This window comes from Colletotrichum siamense (genome assembly GCF_013390195.1).
Source record: "Colletotrichum siamense strain Cg363 chromosome Unknown KSG_Cg363_contig05, whole genome shotgun sequence".
NCBI classification, from domain to species: Eukaryota; Fungi; Ascomycota; class Sordariomycetes; order Glomerellales; family Glomerellaceae; genus Colletotrichum; species Colletotrichum siamense.
This window is the reverse complement of record NW_023501018.1, coordinates 1,544,382-1,564,933: the sequence shown is the minus strand read 5'-3', so window position 1 is coordinate 1,564,933 and position 20,552 is coordinate 1,544,382. Positions and strand designations below refer to the sequence as shown.

Below are 20,552 nucleotides of genomic sequence, written 5' to 3'. Positions count from 1 at the left end.
CGACAGGCTGGTCTTCGTGACATGTGAAAAGGCCACACTGCGACCTTGTCTGCGCTGGGCGGTTGGCGGCGCAAGAAAGCTGCTGCTGGTCTGACCGCTCTGGCGACCGCTTTCCGTATTGGGTGTACTGCCCCGCTTTGTGACGGTAGAAATTCTGGCCTGACATTTAAGTCGGGAGGGCGTCGGCCTTAGGCAGGAACAAGGAGCTTCAGTTGGCGGGTGGCACCGGCGTCCCTTACCTAAGCGGCTCTCCTGGAGAGGTGTTCCTGGGTGGCTGGGATTAAGTAGCTTAGGTAAGGTACCTGAGCGAGGTATCTAGCTTAGGTAAGGTGCACAACTTGCACAACTCCGTCGCCCAGACAACGACAGTCACAATCCAGTGTAAACAGGCGGCCCCCTGTGAAGGCCTCCACAAATCCCAATCGGGAGGCGCAAACAAGCCGTCACAGCAAAAAGACAGCAGATTGGCACCTCGAGCTCGTGCACTCAAATCCACACCCCTCCCCATATTCAATCATAGCTGTGGACTTTTCGCGATTTGTATTTGCCATTTCGCATGTTTGCAGCTTCAACTCTACAACAATAACGAACGAACGAAGAAGACGTCGTCGCCGTCTCCCACCGCCAGCAGCGGCTGATCGCCACAGTACCTATCGCACATTAATCGTCCCAGTCGAGTCTGTCAACAAGCCCCGCCGCCGCATCGACGACGACAACACCACGACCGCCAGTCAACATGGACTCCTCGGAGAATACGGTGCGTTCTGCGCCTCCTGCGATGACATTCACGACAGGAAAAACAAAATTGGCTGACTCCCGACCGCAATGCAGCAGCACCAGTTCCGAACGTCCGTCATACGACCCCCCAGCGCTCTGCCCCGACCGGGGACGAGCATGTCGCACTCGTCGAGTATCCATTCGGGCGGCCTTTCAGAGATGAGCGATGCGCAAAACAACAGTCGGACGATGAACAACAATAGCAGCATGATTCCACCGCCATCATCGGCCAAGGTTGGCTCGTTGGTCGACCTCAAGCGACATGTCCCGCAGCCAGGTGGGTATTTTCCTGTTCCAGCTGTTCCAGTGCTGCAGGTGCTTGCCAGCGAAGTGTATCAAAGCCCGCTGACCGCTCTTTTGCTGCAGCCCAGATTTCGGACCCGAAGCGCGGCAAGACCCTCGCACAGCGCGCTGGCGAATACCCCGGCAGAGACGCCGCACACTCAACACACCCTTCAACGGCAGCAGCGGCTGGTGCTTCTGGCCTCACGAGAGCGGGTTCGGTGAGGGGTCAGACTCTCGCATCGGTAAGTCACCACCACCACCACAGGTGCACACACACTGTGACACCACTCGATTGATTGGACTCGTCACTCGCAGGAGTGAAATGGGTCCATTCTCTCTCTCTTTTTTTTTTCTGCCCTCTCATCCCGTCCACGTCCACGTCCACGTCCCGCCCCCATTCCCAACCAACCTTCAACCCACTTCAAGTCTTCCCCCCTCCCCCTCTTTGCTACTCCTACTCCCTGCGAACCCTCGTCAACCTTCGAATGTCCTTTACATGATCCCCCCCGAGCCGGCTCGGACGTCGCGATGGAGCTGTGTGCAACCAGCGTCGACGTCGACGTCCTCCGCATTGCTCACTGGATCTGTGTCCATCTTTACCGTGCCTCTCGACGAGCCCTGCGTACCATCATCTGCGTCGCCCCGCGGTTGTCTACCCTGCCGGGATTGCTGTTTGCCCTGTCGCTGCACTGGGACCACACCGACGTCCATCATCCAGGCCTGCACCAAGAGAGACAGCTCACCATGATCCGCCTCGACTCTCGACGACAGCTTCAGCCATTTCAACCGCTGCCACCTGGTCCTGGCCCGACCTACTTCCGCACCACCTCTGGCCGCTTCCAGCTATGTCTCGGCAGCCAGAGCGACAACGGCAGCTCCCGGGGCGTTCGTCTGTTGGTTGATGCAGAGGTGCACCAGGCGACTACTGAGGCGTGCATCACGGACATCACAGACGACATCGGGGACAGGGATGACATGCTTTCTGTACCACAGGCTGCTCGTCACAAAACCGACCTGTGCCTATGCTGACTCGTTAGCAGTTCAGAAACCCCGCCAGCAACGCCCTCGCGCGTCACAACTCGACCTCGTCGACGACTTCACGATACGGCCAAAACAACAACTTTTCCGCCAGCGTCGGCCCCGGCACCAGACAGCGCCATGAACGCTCACAGTCGTCGTTGGGCAATAGCCGGTCGGTACACGCACAGTCGGTCTCCGGACATCCGCGCTCCCGAAACGCAAACACCGCAAGACCTCGCACAGCTATCGGCAATCGAATTGAGGATGAATGTGATGGACCAATGGCACAACAGCATGGTACGACCAGTCAATTTCGTCAACTGAACTTTCAACGCAATTTTGAATTTCCGCACAACACGTCAAGACATGCCATTCCAGCACCCCAGATGAACCACTCGTCACGCAGAGAAGTATCTCTCACCAGCCGGTTCGGTGCACTGTCCATTAAGGACGACACCAGCTCGGATTCTGCCCAAGATGAAGATCAAGTGGTTTTCAGCCAAGAAAACAGCGTCAGCTCCGCGACAACGACTGCGAGCGGCGCTGCACAAATGGACAACGTCACCATGCGCTCCCCTCGCAAGCTCGCCATGAAACCGCCAGACCTGTCGCCGAAGAAGAGGCACGCCAGTCGCATGACTGACCCCGCCACGCCTTCGCCAGACTCTAAGCGCGTTAGAGCCGACATGAAAGTATTCGAAGAGGCGATTATGTCCACCATCAAAGAATCCAGATCCCCCGCCAGATGCCCCTCCCCTAGTAAACTCATGTTCTTGACCAAAGATTCTAACACAACTCAATTCGCAGCATGGGATGTCGAGGGACGCTTGGGAGAGCTAGACTCTCAGTTTAAGAAGGTGCAGGACTCGATGAACAGCATGATTTCCGACAAGGAGTTGATGGATGAGAGAGTTGAGATGTACAAGAAGAGAAGTGAGTCGGCCGATGAGAGATGAGATGAAAGTTGGCTGACGGTCGCAGTATCCGAGCTGGAAACCGAGCGAGACAAGTTCGCAGACCGAAATGAGAGCCTGCACTCGGAGCTCAACAGCATGCGGGAGCAGGTTTCTAAATTGACGATTGAATCAGAGACTGAGAAGCGCAGCCATAAGTATGAGCTCGAGGATGAGGCTCGCAAGCGCCGCCATGAGGTGGAGCAGCTCCGACGTGAATTGAGGGATGAAGTTGCACGACAGGAGAAGAGCCAGAGCGAGGCGTTGGCGGCCTTGGAGCGACATTACAAGGTCATGATTGAGGATGAGCGGGCCAAGCAGGGCAAGGAGATTGAGCACCTTCGCATGCGACTCGGAAACGAACAGCAGGACCTCCACCTCAACCTGCAGAAGAAGGACCGCGAGGTGTCAGAGATGCGTGCTGTGATTGAGGGGCTAAAGGGCGATTTGGACCGCGAACAGAGCCTGAAGAAGGGCCTCGAGGCAACCATCACCGAGCTCTCGTCCTCAACTCACCAACTTCAGGGCCGAATCAACTCCCTCACCGGACAAGTCGACTACCTCCAGTCCGACAGCAAGGCGCAATCCGACTCTTACACGCAAATGGAGGCGAGGCTGCAGGAGGCTCTTGAGCAAGCGGAGTTTGCCAAGGAGAAGCTCATTAAGGAGGAGACGGAGCGCCGCATCCTCTTCAACAAGTACCAGGAGCTCAAGGGCAACATTCGTGTTATGTGCAGAGTGCGCCCCGTTCTCAGCGCTGCGGAAGGTGCGCCGGCGCAGGTTGCGTACCCCGACGACAAGACGTCGGCCGAGATCGCCCTCGCGGGACCTGAGGAGATGAACAGCATTACCGGCAAGGCTACCAGAAAGAACTACAACTTTGAGTTCGACCGCGTCTTCGACCCCAAGGCGCAGAACCAGGACGTGTTTGACGAGATTTCCCAGTTGGTGCAGAGTGCGCTCGACGGATACAACGTGTGCATCTTTTGCTACGGTCAAACAGGTTCCGGAAAGACTCACACCATGTCGTCTCAAGACGGTATGATTCCTCGCGCGACACATATGATCTACGACACGGTCAACAAGCTCAAGGAGAAGTCGTGGACATACAAGATGGAGGGATCCTTCATTGAAGTGTACAACGAAGAGCTCAACGACCTGCTCACCGAGGGCAAGGGACGCAAGCTCGAGATCCGTCACGACGATGTGCGCAAGCAGACGACGGTCGTCAACTGCAAGTCGGTGTCGCTGGACTCGGCGGACACGGTTGAGATGATGCTCGACGAGGCGCAGAAGAACCGATCTGTGGCGGCAACCAAGGCTAACGAGCGGTCGTCTCGTTCGCACAGTGTCTTCATCCTCAAGCTGGTGGGCTTCAACTCGGCAACGGGAGAACGTTGCGAGGGCACCCTCAACCTGGTGGACCTGGCTGGTTCGGAGCGTCTGAAGCACTCGCAGGTCGAAGGTGACAGGATGAAGGAGACACAGAACATCAACAAGTCCTTGTCATGCCTCGGTGATGTTATTGAAGCGCTCGGCAGGGGGAGCGGACACATTCCGTACCGCAACTCCAAGCTGACGCACTTGCTGCAGTACTCCCTCGGGGGCAACAGCAAGACGCTCATGTTTGTGATGGTTAGTCCCTTGGAGACTCACCTCAAGGAGACGTTGACGAGTTTGAGATTTGCTACGAAGGTAAGCGGGATACTGAACCGTTTCCGGAAGAACAAGAGATTAACCAGGCACAGGTTCATAATACCCACATTGGTACGGCGAAGGCGACGAAGAAGGTTTAAAAGGCCAGAGGGCTGGCTACGGAGGCGTTCTTGGATGAGTGACACAGTGACACGGCGACAGGCGTTGGAGGAATTTTGCGCTGCAGATGGGGCATTGTCGAGTTTGAGTTTGTATATCCTAGAAATACGTACAAGTACGATTTCTACACACAGTCAATACAGCACGAAGGTTGTTCAGGCAGTCATTTGAGGTTGTCATTGTGAGGCTGTGATTGACGTGTTCTGGCCATGGCCAAGCATGGGTCTTGTCTTGGGGGCCCCCTTCTGTCAGCGGGCGCTAAACTGCCCTAGACCTGCATCATTCCGCGGCAGGCCCCGGGCCACACGGACGCTGCCCTGGCACACGGAAACAAGGCGCAGCCAGCACCTACCAGGCCGTTTCCAGGCGGGGGCCTTCCAACAAACGCTGAAGACCTCGGTGCAAGGCGGTGGATGGCATCATCCCCCACCCTCACCACTCCACAACCACTCCTTTAAGCGTTTCGCCGGCCGAGCAATTGGATCAACAAAGGACTGGTACTGGTGGCAAGGGAGCTTGCATTCTATTCTTTGTATCCCGTTTTGTACGAAAACATCATCACATTCATTCTTGGACATTGCTGCAATCAATTGTAGCGGTAGACCCGACAAACAACCGAACAAACGAAAGGTCTCGGCAGACCGTTGTCGACAGCTTCCTGACGACGAACGGAACGACCTCACGAGGCTACACTCTGCACTCGAAGCAGACCCGAACGGGCCACCGACTTCGAAATAGGATATCTCAAGGTGGATCGGGCTGCTTGCCGAGGACACAGCTTCCAGGCCGCCATAATGATGCGCCAGCAAAAGAAGGGCCTATCGAGCTCCATGTGGGCGTCCGAGGGAAAGTCCACGAGCCTTGGCCGTCCCTCGACCTCAAAGGCGAAGGCCCCGACGAGCTCGACGGCCAACCCCGTAGTACCACGGCAGCCCTCGCCGACCATCGCCGCCGAGTCCTGCTCCGCGGTGAATAGCATTCCCACCCCGCCGATGAGCACCTCGGGGTTTACGTCTACAACTCCCGCAGCGACGAAGGCAAAGACCACGACGGCGGCGTACAAGAGCAGTGACCCCGCGGCCGACGCTGCAAAGGCACACAGAGAGCTCAAGCGCTACGAGCAGATTGTGCGGCGGATGCAGTGGAAGAAGCCGTTCCTGAGTGAGGGCTACGACAAGGCGACGGTGAAGTTCGCGGACGAGAAGGGACGGGCGGAGGCGGAGATGATGTTCAAGCTTGACTTTTACGAGTACTACATGCTGCTGGAGAGGGCGCTCGTGCACCTGATGGGGGTGTTTGAGATTGGCGTGTCGCCGGAGACGACCTCGACGTGGGGGTGCAGCACCAGCAGCGGGAAGAATGGCAGAGGGGCGGACTTCTCGACAAAGCACAGCTTCCATGAGAACGTGATCTTGTCGCTGCAGAAGGAGGAGAACCCGCTGCACGAGGTGCTGGGGACGGGCGACGTGCTGTTCCAGCTGTCGAGGGCGAAGACGTTGCGGAACTGGTGGAAGCACGCGGAGGACGAGAGCAAGCTGGGCGCGCGTAAGAGGCGGGCGGCGACGGCGCCGTTGGAGAGTTTTGATCTGACGCTGATTTTCAATGCGGTGTTTGAGGGGCTGGATAAGGGGTATGTGATTGCGGACAGGTGGGTGGAGGTGCTGCAGAGCAGGATGAGCTGGGCGGATGAGGTGATGGATACGGAGTCGGATGGGGAGGATGCGTTTGACTGGATGGTTGACGCGATGGACTGGCAGGCCGTTTAAAGGTGGCGTATGAGCGACGCGCCGTTGGGGATGGACGGAGTGGAGGATGCATCGTTAGGCGATACCCTTATGGTTCATGCATATTCGAGCATGGCGTACGTTGGATAGGTTTATAACGCGGGTTTCTTAACTCTATGTTTCGCGATCGTGGCGGCGGTAGTGTTTGATATGTATGTACATTGCAGCCCCGCTGACGAAGTGGCTTGTGGGGTTTGAGTGAGACATGCAATGTGAACTGAACCAACTCCTTTGCCAAGTTTTTTTTTTTTTTTTTTTTGTCCCTGTATGGTTGTGTGACTTGTTCTGCCAGCTTTGCATATATCAGATGGGGATCCGGTTTTTTTAATATAATGACCGCGCCCCGAGGACACCGCGCGGAGACGCATGTGAGCGTTCTTGAGGTGGCCCGGAGGTGCATAGGTCAGTGGGGGACTGGGGAGGAGGGATTTGGGACTCCACTGCTGCATCGCGATTTGAATTGAAGACAGGCAAGGTCTTTTGAGTGTGGGATTTTTGGATATATGGATTTAGTCTACGAAGGCGTGTCTGAGAGAGAAGGTCAGTTGTGAGAGGTAGGTCGGCTTCGGGGCCGTTCATCTGTCCGGCATAGGCAGATGTAAAACCCAGGCTAAGATTATGTTTCTAGTCTGTCTTGCGGAAAAGAAACGGTTTGGCTTGGAGGGCGTTGGGCATGCGGGATGCGAATGTTGCGAGGGGAACGACTTTTTTCGTATGCATGTCTCATGGCGCAACAGGGACTGAAAGCACAATGCGAAGCTGGCGAGAAGGTCATTATTTGTATTCAATTGCCTGTGGGACAGTCAAATAGTCACGCTTTACAGGAAACATTGGGCTTGGCGGCTATTGGGAATGCGGGATATGCGAACGTTGCGAGCTGAACGAGAAAGGCACTTTCGTAACCCCACATAATCCAAGACAAACATGATCAACAGCGCCAGAGGGAAGCTTGTTGCCCGCTCCCGCCGCTCACTGGGCGTCTGCTTTAGCTAGCGTGTTATACGTTGCAGTCGGTTGCTGTATCCCGTTCAGACCGCAAGCACGGGGTGTGGGTGTCTTGTCACTGTCAGATTTACGTGGTGACGGCTGCACGGCATCGCGAAGCTATCTGATAGGCAAGCGGGAGGAGGTTCGGCTGGACGAAGATCGCAGAGGCAGACAACCGATGGCAAGGCAGAGCAGAGCAAGCATTGAAGCGGCTAAACCGTTTCGGTGGGCGGACACATCCTTGTTCATGTTCAGAGTTTCCACGCTCGGCTGCTCCATCTGCCGCGCACCGTCTCGTCGCTAGCGGCAGATCCAGCGGTTTGGGTCCCCACCGGCGCCGACCACCATCCTCTTCTCTTTCTTCGTTTTGGGTCTTTTGTGCCCTTGTTGAAATGGTTCTGTGCTGCTGCTAGTGAGAGGAGGTGAACATGGAGATCCTGGTTGGGTCCTGCTTGAAATTGTCTAGCCCATGATTGGACTGCTGATGCGTTTCGCTGCGGTGAGAACACACTGCGTAGAGTAGCAGGGGGTTGCAGTGATGTCTTGAACCATGAAAGGGCACAAGTCGTATTCGGAATCGTCATCCATTCTGGCGGGGTCGTTCGTTTGGATTCGCCCCGGGGGAGGAGGCATCCTTGCAAGGCGTCCAGACGAAGTTTGGGGATTGGACTAGGGGACCCCGTCCTGGATGGCCCGTGAAGTGAGGGGGACGGACGGGCAAAAAGGCAGAGCTGTTGTTTCTGTGTCTGCCTACGCCCTTTCTACCTTCTCTGTCGTCTCCTAGCGCGGCGTTTGAAGTGGTTGACGGCGCTGGACTGTCTTCATTAGTCGGTTCGAGTGGCGGGCGCCGGCCTTGTATCATACTGACGCTATCCCACGTTGTGAACATACTTTACCAAGTTGCTCTCCCACCTCGTCTACACCTTTCACCTACTCTTCTTCAACCCTCCGAGCAGAGGAAAAGCTTCGGTCAGAGCGCGACTTGAGCCATCACAAGACGAACCTCCTCCTCCCTCCATAGTCCACTTTGAGACGAAAAGACAGGCACAGACAGACCACGATGTCGGTCTCGACGCTCCTCTCGACGGCGCTGCACCCGCAGAACTGGCCGACGAGCATCTGGGTGCTCCTCCTCACGGGCCTGGCGTACGCGGTGGGCTTCCTCGCGTACCGGCCGTCGTTCCCGCGCAACGCGCCGAAGCTGTTCAAGAGTTACCCCGTGCTGGGGGCGCCGCGGTTCTTCACGGACCGGGGGAACTTCCTGACGGAGGGCCGGCGGTTTGGGCGGTCGGGGAACTGGAGCTTTTATTTTGGAAAGATGAGGATTGTGGGGTTGTCGGGGGAGCCGGGGCGGAATCTGTTCTTTGAGAGTCGAGAGTTGGATTTTACGAAGGGGTGAGTCTTCTCTTTCCCGATTACATGGTTTGGTAATGGAGGACAAGAAGAGAATGACTGACGGTTGGGATGTTAGATACGGCGCCCTCTTCAACGCGACACCCAAGATCGAGGTGTCCCCCGACCAATCCGTCGAGGAGGACTTCGCAGCCAAGTTCAACCGCCTCATCGTCCGCCTCCTACGCAAAGAACAGCTCTGCAAACGCCTACACCTCCTCGTCCGCGACACGCACGACACGACCAAACGCCTCGCCGCCCGCCCCTCCAAGATCAGCGACCCGTTCGAGGACATGTACCGGCTCGTGTTCCAGCTGACGATGCGCATGGTGGGCTGCGACGAGATCGCCGAGGATGACGCGCTGCTCGTCAAGACGCTGCGCATCTTTGAGGGCATCGACGCCGCGAGCACCGCCACGAAGGTCATGTTCCCCTGGATGCCGACTATCGGGCACTTCCGCCGCGTGTACTCGGGCGCGCAGATGTACATGATCCTGGAGCGGGTGATCAAGGAGCGCAAGGCGCGCGGTGTGGACGGGAGCGATGCGCTGCAGTACCTGACGGACGAAGGGTACACGACGGTCGAGATGGTGGCGTTTATTGTTGGCGCGCTGTTTGCGGGGTTGATAAACAGCGGGATCAACGCGGCGTATTTGCTGTGCTTTCTGGGCGCGAACGAGGAGTGGTATGGGCGCGTGCAGGCGGAGGTGGACTCTGTGATTGCGAAGCACCGGCGCAGCGAGGAGGAGACGCCGGAGGAGGTGTTTGCGAGGTTTGAGGTGGAGGACTGGGAGGCGGAGTTCCCGATGGTGGATTTGGGGCTGAAGGAGACGATTCGGCATACGATTACGGGGTGCGGGTTCCGGTACAACGGGACCGGGAAGGATATACCGATCGGGGACTCGGGGGAGGTGGTCCCGGCGGACGCGTTTGCGGTGTATCATTTTGACGATACGCATATGAGCGAGCGGTTCTTCCCGGAGCCGTTGAGGTGGGACCCCGGGAGGTTTTTGCCGCCGCGGGAGGAGGATAAGAGGGATCCGAGGGCATTTAACGGGTGGGGGAGCGGGCGGCATCCGTGTTTGGGGATGAGGGTGAGTTTTTCCTTTTCCTTCTTTTTGTTTTTGCTTTTTTGGGGATGTCTTGGTTCGTTGGAGATGAGGCTTGCTAACGAGATGCGCTGCGACAGTTTGCCAAGCTGGAGACGTTCGTGGCGACGGCGATTTTCGTGGCCAAGTTTGACTACTACCTGTGCGATGCGGACGGCAAGAGAATGGACAAGGTGCCGGAGGACTCGGTGGACCGCAACACGCACTCTGCGTCGAAGCCGAGGAACAATCTGTACTTGAAGTATACCGAGAGGACGCGGTGGGCGAAGGCGTGAGGATGTTTGGGGTGAGATAGGGCAGATTGGATAAGAAGAGAACATGTCTCGTTTTGAAGACGTCTGTGAGCGTGTCACGTCATTGCATGTGTTTCTTACCGTGAGAGGCCTGTTCGGAAGACTTGATGTAAAGTACCAGTTTCCTTATTCGAGCATCATGAATGATGACGATGATTTGTGTGAATGGTTTCTTTTCGTTTCCCGGCCACTCGTTCGGCGAAGATGTGACCAGCATATGAATGTCCGAAATGAGTTGTAGATGCCACCACCGAAAGTCTAGACCACCGAACGCCGAAGCGGAGGACGCCCCGCCACCCTGACCAGAACACTGTGATTGGCTGGGCGCATTGGGCGGTCGCTTCGCACCGGCACGTCACTGCGCAATCTCATTCATCTCAACTCAGTTCCGTCTGCACTCAGATCTGGACTTCCATCCCCCATCTCCGGTGTTTGCCCCCAACTTCACTCCTACTCTTGCGTTCATTTTCTCTCATTTGACTTACTGCGGAAGGCGCGAAGCTTTTACAGAACCACGGAGGACGTTGGATCACAGCGAGGAACCCGGCATCCGCGCTTTCATTGTCATCTCCATCGGATTCGGACCTCACAGCCCACTCAGTGAGCACCGTCCGGCCCGCAACTCCGACGAAGGGAGCTGGTGGAGGCATCATCACCCGGACATCTCCTCTTCGCCACATTCACCAAGCAAACCCCCCTTCACAGCACCAACAATGGTCGTCGTAACGTACCCCAAAGAATGCGAAGTCGTCCAGCCCGCCCCGCCGCGCGGGCGCGCCGCGACACCGCTCTTCCTCCTCCACGACGGCGGCGGAACCACCTTCGCCTACCACTGCCTCTCCCCGCTCGACCGCGCCGTCTTCGGCATCGCGAACCCGCGCTTCACCTCCGGCACGGAGTGGCCCGGCGGCGTGCCCGAGATGGCGCGCGCGTATCTGCGCATGATCCGCAACACCGTCGCGGGGGCGGAGTACCCGCCCATGGCGCCGTGCACTTTGACGAAAGACGGGCGGCGGCGGTGGAAGATTTTGTTAGGGGGATGGAGCCTGGGCGGGCTTTTGTCGTTGGAGATTGCGCGGTTGCTGGTCACGGGGAAGAACGAGGGCGGCGTGGACGAGGGCGCGGGGGACGGCGGGGACGAGGTCGAGATTGTGGGGCTGGTGATGATTGACAGCGTGTACCCCGTCTGGCCGGTGGGGTCGGAGGTGAAGATTGGGACGTGGATCGAGACGGAGGTGCCGGAGCACAAGAACCTGAAGCTGGCGCGGCGGGCGATGAAGCTGGCGGGCGGGATGGTGAAGGTGTGGAAGATGCCGCGGTGCGGGGCGGCGTTCCGGAACGGAGTGGACTACGAGGTGCAGGAGGAAGGGAAGGATGTGGAGAAGTCGTTTTACGGGAGCAGGGCGGAGAAGGAGACGGCCGAGGTCGTGTGGGATCGGCCGCCGAGGGGCGTGCTTGTGCGGGCGGCGGATTGTGTGCCGATGCCTGGGGAAGGGATCAGTCCTGTGGATGTGTATCGCGGGGATGCGAAGCTGGGGTGGGATGGGTACTGTCCTGGGTATGTTGAGAAGACGTTTGTGACGAAGGGGAACCATTTTGATATGTTTGCGTGGGGGTATGTTGATGAGATTACGGCGAGGGTGGCGGAGGCCTGTCGATACTTGGAGGGATGATTGTGAGGGATGGAGGTGATGGTTTATAATGACTTTGAGGTCGTAATACAGGCGCAGGGTTGGGTAATTTTGGATAGACTGCATACGGTGTCGGGCACACGGGACCATAGACGATATCATACTGGAAGCTCACGTAGATGTATCTTGCTTATGCTTAAGACCTTATCCTTTACGCAGCCTGTGGGTGCGATAGTCCTCACGAGTGACTGCCGAATGAAATCAGAAGCTGACAGGTGCTTTAGAACAAATAAAAAGACAGCTGGCAGCAAAAGATTGCGTCCGCCGGGGTTCGAACCCAGGTCCCTGGCTGTCATTCTCTGAGAGAGTGGGAGGCCAGAATGCTAAACCACTGCACCACGAACGCGCTTTGATTTGAAGATGCTGAAGGCGACGGCAGGAACAATGATAGGGAGGCGGACGCGGGAATGCAGTCGTTCTCGCTGAAAGGGGGAGTCGCCAACTGGGCGCTCCTGCCTGTTTGCTTCACAGAGACGAATCGGGCAGGCACGCACCGGAGTGGACCCACTCACCCGGAGGACCAGTGCCGTCCTATGGCCCGGGCTTCTCACCGCTCCGGCTCGGCGACGGGAGCATGCAGAATGATCGTTTGCTTGAATTTAGGACCTAGCTTCAACGTTTCGAAGCAAATAAGCCACACAGCTGCCCACTCGTCCCCTTAGTTTGCCCCCTCCAACCCCGTCGCCACCACAACCCTCTCCTTCTCAACAACAACCGCTCCCGGAACAGCGCCCTGCACACCCCCGATCCTCGCCGGCGCCTCCCCCCTCGCCCAGGCTTCAAGCGGCGTCGTCAACACCTTGCGCAGCGCCGCGAACCCGTACCCGACAACGTACATCATCAACAGACTGAACATCGCCCACGTCACCGAGACAACCTGGAAGATGAGCCAGGGACTGTCCTCGAGTGAGTCGCCGAACGTGAAGCCGATCTTCTCCTCGAACTCGACCAGCGCGGTGGTGAAGTTCTGCCGCGACTCGTCGTCGTGGAAGAAGCCCTTGCCGCCGGCGGCCGTGTCCTCCTTGTCGTCGGCGTCGAGGGTCGAGGCGAAGAGGAAGAGCCCGCCAAAGACGACGAGCAGGCAGAGCATGAAGAGGATGCGCGCGAGGTGGAGGATCCAGGTGATGGAGAAGAGGAGGAGGACGAGGGCGCCGTGGGGGGAGCCGTTGTCTGCTGTTGCGAGCCAGGTGGCGAGGTTGTCTTGGGACGATCGCGGTGTGTTTGGGGTTGGTGCGCGAGTTGGGGTCGAGGCGGCGACGATGAGCTTGGCGACGAGGAAGGTTAGGAGGGAGGGGAGGGCGATGAGCTGGAGGAGGCCTGGGTCCTGGCCGAGAGCGGTCATGGCGACGCAGACGAGGATCATGAGGGACCATGACCCGAGAATGGATACGGCGAGGCCGGTGTAGAGCCACGAGGTGGCCTGGCGGAAGATGTTGGCCATGGGATGGGTGGTAGACGCCCAGGTCCCGATGAACTTAGATTGATGACACGAGCTTGGGGATTGAGGGGTTCAGATGGCTGATGGCCTGGGAATATTGTCAGTCGCTGGGTGGTCATGATACACAAAAGGGGGAATTACCATATAGAAGAACTCTCTCGATCAATTTGTTCGAGTTCTTGGCCTGTGATTGACGGTCATCGTGGGATGAGATGGGAGGAAGGTGAAGATGAAGATGAAAAAGGGGGTCCACTGTCGTCTGCCTGGATCCTTCTGCTAACCGAAAATAGACTAGCGTGCGTCCGAAGTTCTGCTCCGATGACTTCCCCAAGTACGGATATCCGACACATATAAATGTGGCAAAGACTAAGTTCATCCGAATCCAAAATCTATTCATGCATCAAAAAGGGGGGTAATTGAAAAGAAAAAAAAAAACTAAAAAAAAACTGCAGAGGATATCTTCCTGGTTTGACTGAGCAGTGATCGTAAGTACTTGTCGTCCCAGTTGCCTTTCTTGATAAGCTTGTCAGCTCCATCGTCTACCGGTCACTCTCATTAGCTGTGAAACGCTTATACGGAAAATACTCGTACATAATGTTAATCTTTCTTCCCTTCTCGCCACAGCCTGGGCTCAACTCAAATGAATTCAAATTCAGTCAAATCGCTCTCATCTTCCGGCCAATATTCTGCTCTCATCACACCATCAATAATACTGGGTCCCACCAGAACGAAACTCGGCCCCTGGGGGCGAATAATAAACGGCAACGTGAGCCCAGCAAAAACGCATATCAAGTCACCCGGCTCGAGGCCGCAGGGACCGATCCCACAAGTACCATTTGTCGTGAAAAACGCCCTTCCCGTCCTGAAAAAGTCCGCAAAGTCTGCGTCGTGAGAGGCCGCCCCGTATTTGATCTTCACTGCACGAGGTTTTCTTATGAGCCTCAATGCCCTCGGTGCATTGCTTATAAGCGATATCAAACTCGTGAAACTTTGCATCCTCCTAGTCTGGTCTGGAGATGCGACCGGTTTGTCTCTCGAATCTTCGGCGTTTGGGGCACCCAGCTCGGATGCCCAGATAGAGATTGCACCCAGAACTCCATTTGCAACGGCTGGGCTGCAAGTCCTCCCGTCTCTTGCTTCTGGCTCGGACGGACGGTGAAGCCTGGGCCCAATGTGTGCGCTGTCTACTTCCCCAATGATTCGCCCTTCCAAGTAAAGCTTTTTGTTGTCTTCCGAGAATCTGCACCGATACTGGCTGGTGCCGGATGGCTTGAACATGAATGCTAGCGATCTGTAGTTCCAAAATCGCTCCGGGATGTCGTTGCCGGCCCAGTCGACCGCCCAAGATGGTAAGTCTTTCAATGCTGTCCAGCGGCTTGCCTCATACACAATATTCGACCATTCGGGCACTTCAAGCATGTACTTGGTTGCTTCCGTAAATATGGAGGCGGTGGAGCGGTTGTAGTCAACTTCTACCTTGCCGAATGTAACAGGGTATTGACTTCGTAATGCGAACACCTTGTCCCTCGGGTCGGAGGTCTTCATTGATATGAAATCCGCTACCCTGTACAGATGAATATTTCCGAAGTCAAACAAGAGATGTGATTTCTGAGTTCTGTTGAAGACGTCCTGATGGAACCACATCTCGCTGCGGATGATGTCTTGTCCGTTGCTAAACACATCGACTGCCTTGTACACCAAGTTCAGCCCTACGACTTGAGGATCTTGGCACAGGACTTTGACATTGACATGTGCAGCCTCTTGTAGAGTCCAAGCTCGAGTCCAGTAGGGCGCATCGCACAAAAGCTCAAGACTTTTCTTGTCACGGGAGGCTATCTCGTGTTAGCTGAGAAGCGCTATGGTCTTCGCAGTCTACATGGGCATTGGGAAGGTAGTACCTTTGACAAGAGCTCGACTTGCCATGTCTGAAATCCAGAACTTAAGGTCCTTTAGCAATTTCTTTTCGAATCCAGAAGTTGGGGGTTTTCTCAGGTCTTCGATCCATGCCAGTCTTCGGTGCGATAAGAAGGATATTGTCTTCATGTCCTTTGGTGCCCATTTCTCTCCCAGCCAAACGATCACGAACTTCGCCTGGCGATATATGTCTGCCATCATGCTCACTTGCACGTTCTTCTCTTCAGTGGCGGCTTGGTCGATACATATGGCGTCCACCCAAACCCCAGTTCCTGCTCCCTGCACCAGTTTCCGCAATCTTCTCAAAGCCGTAGCGCAATTAGGAGTCACGAGAATAGTTGAAGTTGAAGATTCAAAAGCATCTGATGCCGCGTCTTCTTGAACAGACATGGGCTGACTTGATGTTTCCCCGCCCCAGGTATATGACAGGGCGTAGTAGTCTTCCGGCTGATTGAGACTGGTCTCAGCAAGGCTGCAGGATAGAGGCGCGTTGTCCTCAAGACTTGGGTAGAGTATAACCAGACGGATAGCACGTTGATGTGAGAGTGATTGATAACAGTACGTAGTCATGTTGAGTGATGGCACAAATGCCGCCGACGGACATTAAAGAGATGACATGAAAGTATCCAGTTTTTTTTAGTGAAGAAGCCGTCGCGAGAAGAAGTGAAAATGAATCAGGCTGAGCTGGATGGTCAGAAACCAGGACATCACGTTGGGTAAGCAAGCCACCCTTCATGTAGGCTGGACCAATTAAGGTAGGCTCACGAGGCAGGCTGCCGGACGTAGGCCTCCATTCTGTGCCCTGGCTTGGCCCGAGGAGCATTTAAGAGAGACCCAGGAGAGTTCATGATGTCTTGGGACATTTCCACGACAGAAAATGGGCAAAAAAGCAAAAGATTCTGCGCCGAGGGGGAATCGAACCCCCGGCTCCCCGACGCTGCTGGATGGCAACGGAGAATTTTACCACTAAACCATCGGCGCTGATGATGTTGTTGTGTCTGCTGGAGACCCGGAATGACGGTGAGGGGTCCGCAATTGGAATATGTTGCGTTGTGGGTGATCGCGGATCCACTGCAATGGGCATGAGGGTTTGGGATGACCCCACCAGAGACGAACCATAAGGCCGACAAGGACAGCAAGAACAAGAAAGACGACTTGAATAATGGAAAAGATAGTCAGTGCAGCATGTTGAATAGGGCCCATGAAACATGGCAATTGAGCGCTGTGCCCTTGGGCCACAAGTCCGGGCCATGACATTAGAACAATGTTGAATATGAGATGAACATAAGCTGGTCTACTAGCGTCTGCAACTCTTGCAACATCACTCGCGACCCAGCTAAGCAAAACACCAAAAGATACAATTCCACTTTGTAAACAACAACGATCAGTTGATGCCAACCCCCAACTGGACCACGAGCTTCTCAAGAATCATCCATTTATCCTCGTCTTTCGCCTTTTCCATGTCATCTGCTTTGGGCTTGAATATTGCCCAGACTGGCAGATACTTGGCGTCCGTCCACTGACTGCTTTTGATGTTGTCGAGCGCCTGCTTCATGTTCTTTTGGAGTCGCAGCGCATCAGCCAATCCCAGGCACGTACTAGCCACCCGGGAGCCTTCCTGCCCCTGCTTTTCAGCAAGACGATGCTCTGTTATCCTGGCGCAGTACATGAGCAGAGACGCCAACCCCGCAGCGAGAGCCGTGCCGACTGATGACCCATCGTGATACTTGACTGGTTCCGATGATCTGGGATTCTTGGCCTCGGCAACTTGGTTACCAGGGAAGAAGTAGTCAATCCTTTTAACATCCTCAGTATGACCGTCACGCTGGCCTAGGTATGTTGCAGCACCGATGCGGAAGATGTACCCAGGCTGCTTCTGATACGGGAGCGTATCCATGGCGCCTGCTTGGATGTCGTCGCTCGCAGAGCAAAACATTAGAATTCCAGCCTTTGCTGCGTCATCGATGGCATCTCCGAGGGCTTGGATGTCACGTTGCTCCATGGACGGCCTGCCGCTAAAACTACCGTTCCTGGAGTCATTGCCCATGGGGGATGTATGGCCTCCCGTCATCGCGCTCTTTATGGCCCACGACATTGAGATGATGTCCACCTTTTTGTCAATGGCGTATCGAATGGCTTTCGCAGCACTGCCGGCGAATATGTTCCGTCCACCGTTTCGTGACGGACCGTCTTGCACCCTGACGACGTGCAACTCGACCCAGGGGTTGACTCTGACTATCATGTTCGCCAAGATAGTACCATGACCAGTACTAGAGCAATGCCAAGGTCCACCAGGGAAGTAACTAACTCCACTACTTGTGACGCTGCCGTTGTAATCGTCGAGGTTACCGAGATTGATCCCATCGTCAACGAGGGCGAGCTGGGGCGACGTGTTAACTATTGAAAACGTAGGATACTGTCGAAGAAACGTTACCTTCACTCTTGGAGCTTTGCTGCCCTTCAGATCTGGGAGTGAGCTCAAAGCTCTTCGGAATACGTCCATCGTGTCGACCCAGACGTGCTGCTTTTCAGCTGCCTCGTCGCTAACGGGACCTGATGCATCTTCAACAGTGTCCATGTTCGCCATCAGTCCCTCCATCCGAATGACGGTTTTCACCGCAACACCGCCGCCTGTCTTCCTCTGGACCTCTTGTTTGAATCGATTCAACATCGCAAGCATCCTGTCTCGAGTTTCGAGCCCCTAGTCAGATGCAGGTCAGAAAGGCAAAATAGTATAAGCCTTGAGAATGACACTTACTGGTGCTGCGTGAACAGTAACTCTCTTGAGCCTCCGCTCCGTTGTCACATATAGCCGGGGAATACCTTCGTCGCAGTCCCATGCTCTGAGAACAGCCTGATTTCCACTCCAGTAGAGATGCACATTCTCGACGGTAGGCGCAGCAAAGGCAATGACTTCAGTGCTCAAGTCAGGCTTCCGCCAATCCCTTCATGTATTGTTAGAGTTACAATACTCCTGACAATGACAAATGGTCATGAATGACACCCACCATGTCTCAACAGCTATCGGTTCTCGTCCTACCGTTCCACCATCTTTGAGAAAGGACTCTCGACCTTGTAACGCAATCTCTATGGAGGCATCCGTATGAGAAGGCGGGTGCCTATCTTCGACATGTAGGCGCAAGATCTTCTTGACCTTCAGCTCATGTAACTTGTCGAAAACTTTGACGAGCTCAATACGACCGGGTGACGGATTTTCAGTCAGGGAACTTCTTTGAGCTGCGCTCGCGTTTCGCCCTGGTGGCGTATTAATAGAGCTGTGACTGACCGTTGGGAGATGAACGTAGGCGAGAGTGTCGTTGAAGCCACCGGCGGACATGCGGCTTAAAAGATGAACTATGCTCTTCGCATCTTTCTGACCCTTCGCATCGAAACACAGGTTCTTGTCGAGGTCTTAAGCAAATCCAACGTCAACAACATGCCAAGTGGAACTCGGCGAATTTTACTAACCTGAAATGTTGCCTCTGAATATCAGATCTCGGGCTTCCATATCTGACCGCGTTCGGATGTAATGTGTGGTAATGAATTCGTCCAGCCCGCTCCAGCCCCTGAGTTTGGCCTCAAAAGCGGACATATTGATCGTATTCTCAGTCCCTATGTCCCTCAGTCTTTTCGTATTCGCGCGAGATCGACCGTCCGTTGGAGTCGAGGATTGAAGACCAGTTGGGGTTTGGGGGCGGTCTGACGCATGCCCAGCTGTGTTGGATCTGCTGATGCTGGGATGTATCGAAGCTGTTCCGGCCTTTGGGCCCTTCATCATTGGTTCCTTGACGATACCATCGGATGTTGCAGTAGTTCTACCCAAAGGGAGTGATGGCATTTTAACAATGCCTACCATTCCTGGATCCCTGCTGGTCGGATTGACGTACATATCCGCCGGGGGAGGTCCCATGGGTTGCTTAGGGCGACTGTCTAGAGGTGTTGTTTCTGGTGTTGCCGCATTCTCTAAATTCATTAACCCCTTTGACCGAAGCGCAGTGATTTGCGCCTCCTTTTTCGCCATTTTCCTCGCGGAGTAGTCTCTCTGGAACCTTTGATGGATCTTTCGGCCAAACATAACGGGAGACTCGCCTCTTTCGTTGAATAGTGGGCGCTGTTCCTTCTTGATGACAGCATCTCCGGCCTCAAACATTGCCTTCACCGCTTTGAAGTATTCATCGGATCGGTCCAAACACATCCGGCAGTCCATTGCGTAATGAACAGGCGTATTTCCGATATTGTCTGCTGTAGCAATAGTCTGTGGTTTAGCTTTTGAAGACAAGTGTGGGACAAGAAGGGCCTTCTTGTCGCGGATGGCCTTCGTTGAATCCCACGTGAAGAGATGGTGTAGCAGATTCTTGCCCTCTCCGTCTTGAACATGTAGTAGATCTGAGAACCTGTCTCCCAGACATCGCTCAACACAGTCGATGAAGTCGTCATTGTTGTAGTTGATGGCCACCAGAAGAAAAAGGTCTTCTTTCCCTCGGTGCTGAGGCCCCAGCTCATCGCATGTCCCACCTCGGCATTCTAAAAGGTAGCCAACAAGATTGGTCTGAAGGTTCTTAGGAGCCCTGGAGAAGTCTCTCTTGCTTTTAGCGAGAATATGCAGTGCTGTGGGCGCAACGCGATCTCGGTAATCCCTCCTCGACGCAATTGTCTTTTTCTTGTAGTCCTCGAGAAGCGGCGTCTCCTCGTCGCCTTCTGTATTGTCCCATCGCCTTTTCTTGTCGATCAAAAGATCCAATACATCTAGACACTGCAGATCCAACTCCAAGCTCTTCCATTCTTTTTCCACATCACTCTCTTCATATGTTGCTTTGGGATTGTCAACTGCATGGTTTTGGACCTGGAGGACGTCCAACTCGTCGAATTCGTCGTCCGTAAAATCGAATTCCATATCTATGTGGTTCTTTCACGTTACAACATGTACAGATGAAGGCTCAAAGGAGAACTCACTTGGTCGGCTAGAATAGACTACAAGGGGTGCGCTGAACTTGCGACTGGGGTGAAGAATGTCTGGCGCCAAAATCTCAAATCAGCAGAGTGCTGCACATAGCTCGCGAGGGTCATTGAGAGATGTCAAGCTCACATACTACG

General features: G+C 55.1%; 7 protein-coding genes across 7 annotated transcripts; 5 read left to right on the top strand and 2 right to left on the bottom strand.

Annotated features, from left to right (window-relative positions):
• Positions 1-736: 736 nt before the first annotated feature.
• Positions 737-1,383, top strand: CGCS363_v008044 (uncharacterized protein; the record flags this gene model as incomplete). Its single annotated transcript, XM_036639893.1, has 4 exons — positions 737-757; positions 832-1,054; positions 1,144-1,304; positions 1,381-1,383. 4 exons carry the CDS (start codon positions 737-739, stop codon positions 1,381-1,383), a joined length of 408 nt encoding a protein of 135 aa, XP_036494413.1.
• Positions 1,384-1,590: 207 nt separating this feature from the next.
• Positions 1,591-4,831, top strand: klpA (Kinesin-like protein klpA; the record flags this gene model as incomplete). Its single annotated transcript, XM_036639892.1, has 4 exons — positions 1,591-2,046; positions 2,103-3,015; positions 3,064-4,730; positions 4,784-4,831. 4 exons carry the CDS (start codon positions 1,591-1,593, stop codon positions 4,829-4,831), a joined length of 3,084 nt encoding a protein of 1,027 aa, XP_036494408.1.
• An 813-nt stretch (positions 4,832-5,644) lies between these two features.
• On the top strand, positions 5,645-6,616 carry CGCS363_v008042 (uncharacterized protein; the record flags this gene model as incomplete). Its single annotated transcript, XM_036639891.1, has 1 exon — positions 5,645-6,616. The coding sequence occupies one exon, from the start codon at positions 5,645-5,647 to the stop codon at positions 6,614-6,616; it is 972 nt and encodes a 323-aa protein (XP_036494407.1).
• A 2,065-nt stretch (positions 6,617-8,681) lies between these two features.
• Positions 8,682-10,397, top strand: CYP51G1 (Sterol 14-demethylase; the record flags this gene model as incomplete). The annotated part of the gene is made up of 3 exons (XM_036639890.1): positions 8,682-9,016; positions 9,093-10,107; positions 10,203-10,397. The coding sequence occupies 3 exons, from the start codon at positions 8,682-8,684 to the stop codon at positions 10,395-10,397; spliced, it is 1,545 nt and encodes a 514-aa protein (XP_036494410.1).
• A 731-nt stretch (positions 10,398-11,128) lies between these two features.
• Positions 11,129-12,088, top strand: BOA10 (putative thioesterase BOA10; the record flags this gene model as incomplete). Its single annotated transcript, XM_036639889.1, has 1 exon — positions 11,129-12,088. One exon carries the CDS (start codon positions 11,129-11,131, stop codon positions 12,086-12,088), a length of 960 nt encoding a protein of 319 aa, XP_036494409.1.
• A 676-nt stretch (positions 12,089-12,764) lies between these two features.
• Positions 12,765-13,547, bottom strand: CGCS363_v008039 (uncharacterized protein; the record flags this gene model as incomplete). The annotated part of the gene is made up of 1 exon (XM_036639888.1): positions 12,765-13,547. One exon carries the CDS (start codon positions 13,545-13,547, stop codon positions 12,765-12,767), a length of 783 nt encoding a protein of 260 aa, XP_036494744.1.
• A 3,295-nt stretch (positions 13,548-16,842) lies between these two features.
• On the bottom strand, positions 16,843-20,352 carry isp (Major intracellular serine protease; the record flags this gene model as incomplete). Its single annotated transcript, XM_036639887.1, has 5 exons — positions 16,843-17,838; positions 17,893-18,159; positions 18,217-18,403; positions 18,467-18,869; positions 18,927-20,352. The coding sequence occupies 5 exons, from the start codon at positions 20,350-20,352 to the stop codon at positions 16,843-16,845; spliced, it is 3,279 nt and encodes a 1,092-aa protein (XP_036494745.1).
• Between the last annotated feature and the right edge of the window lie 200 nt (positions 20,353-20,552).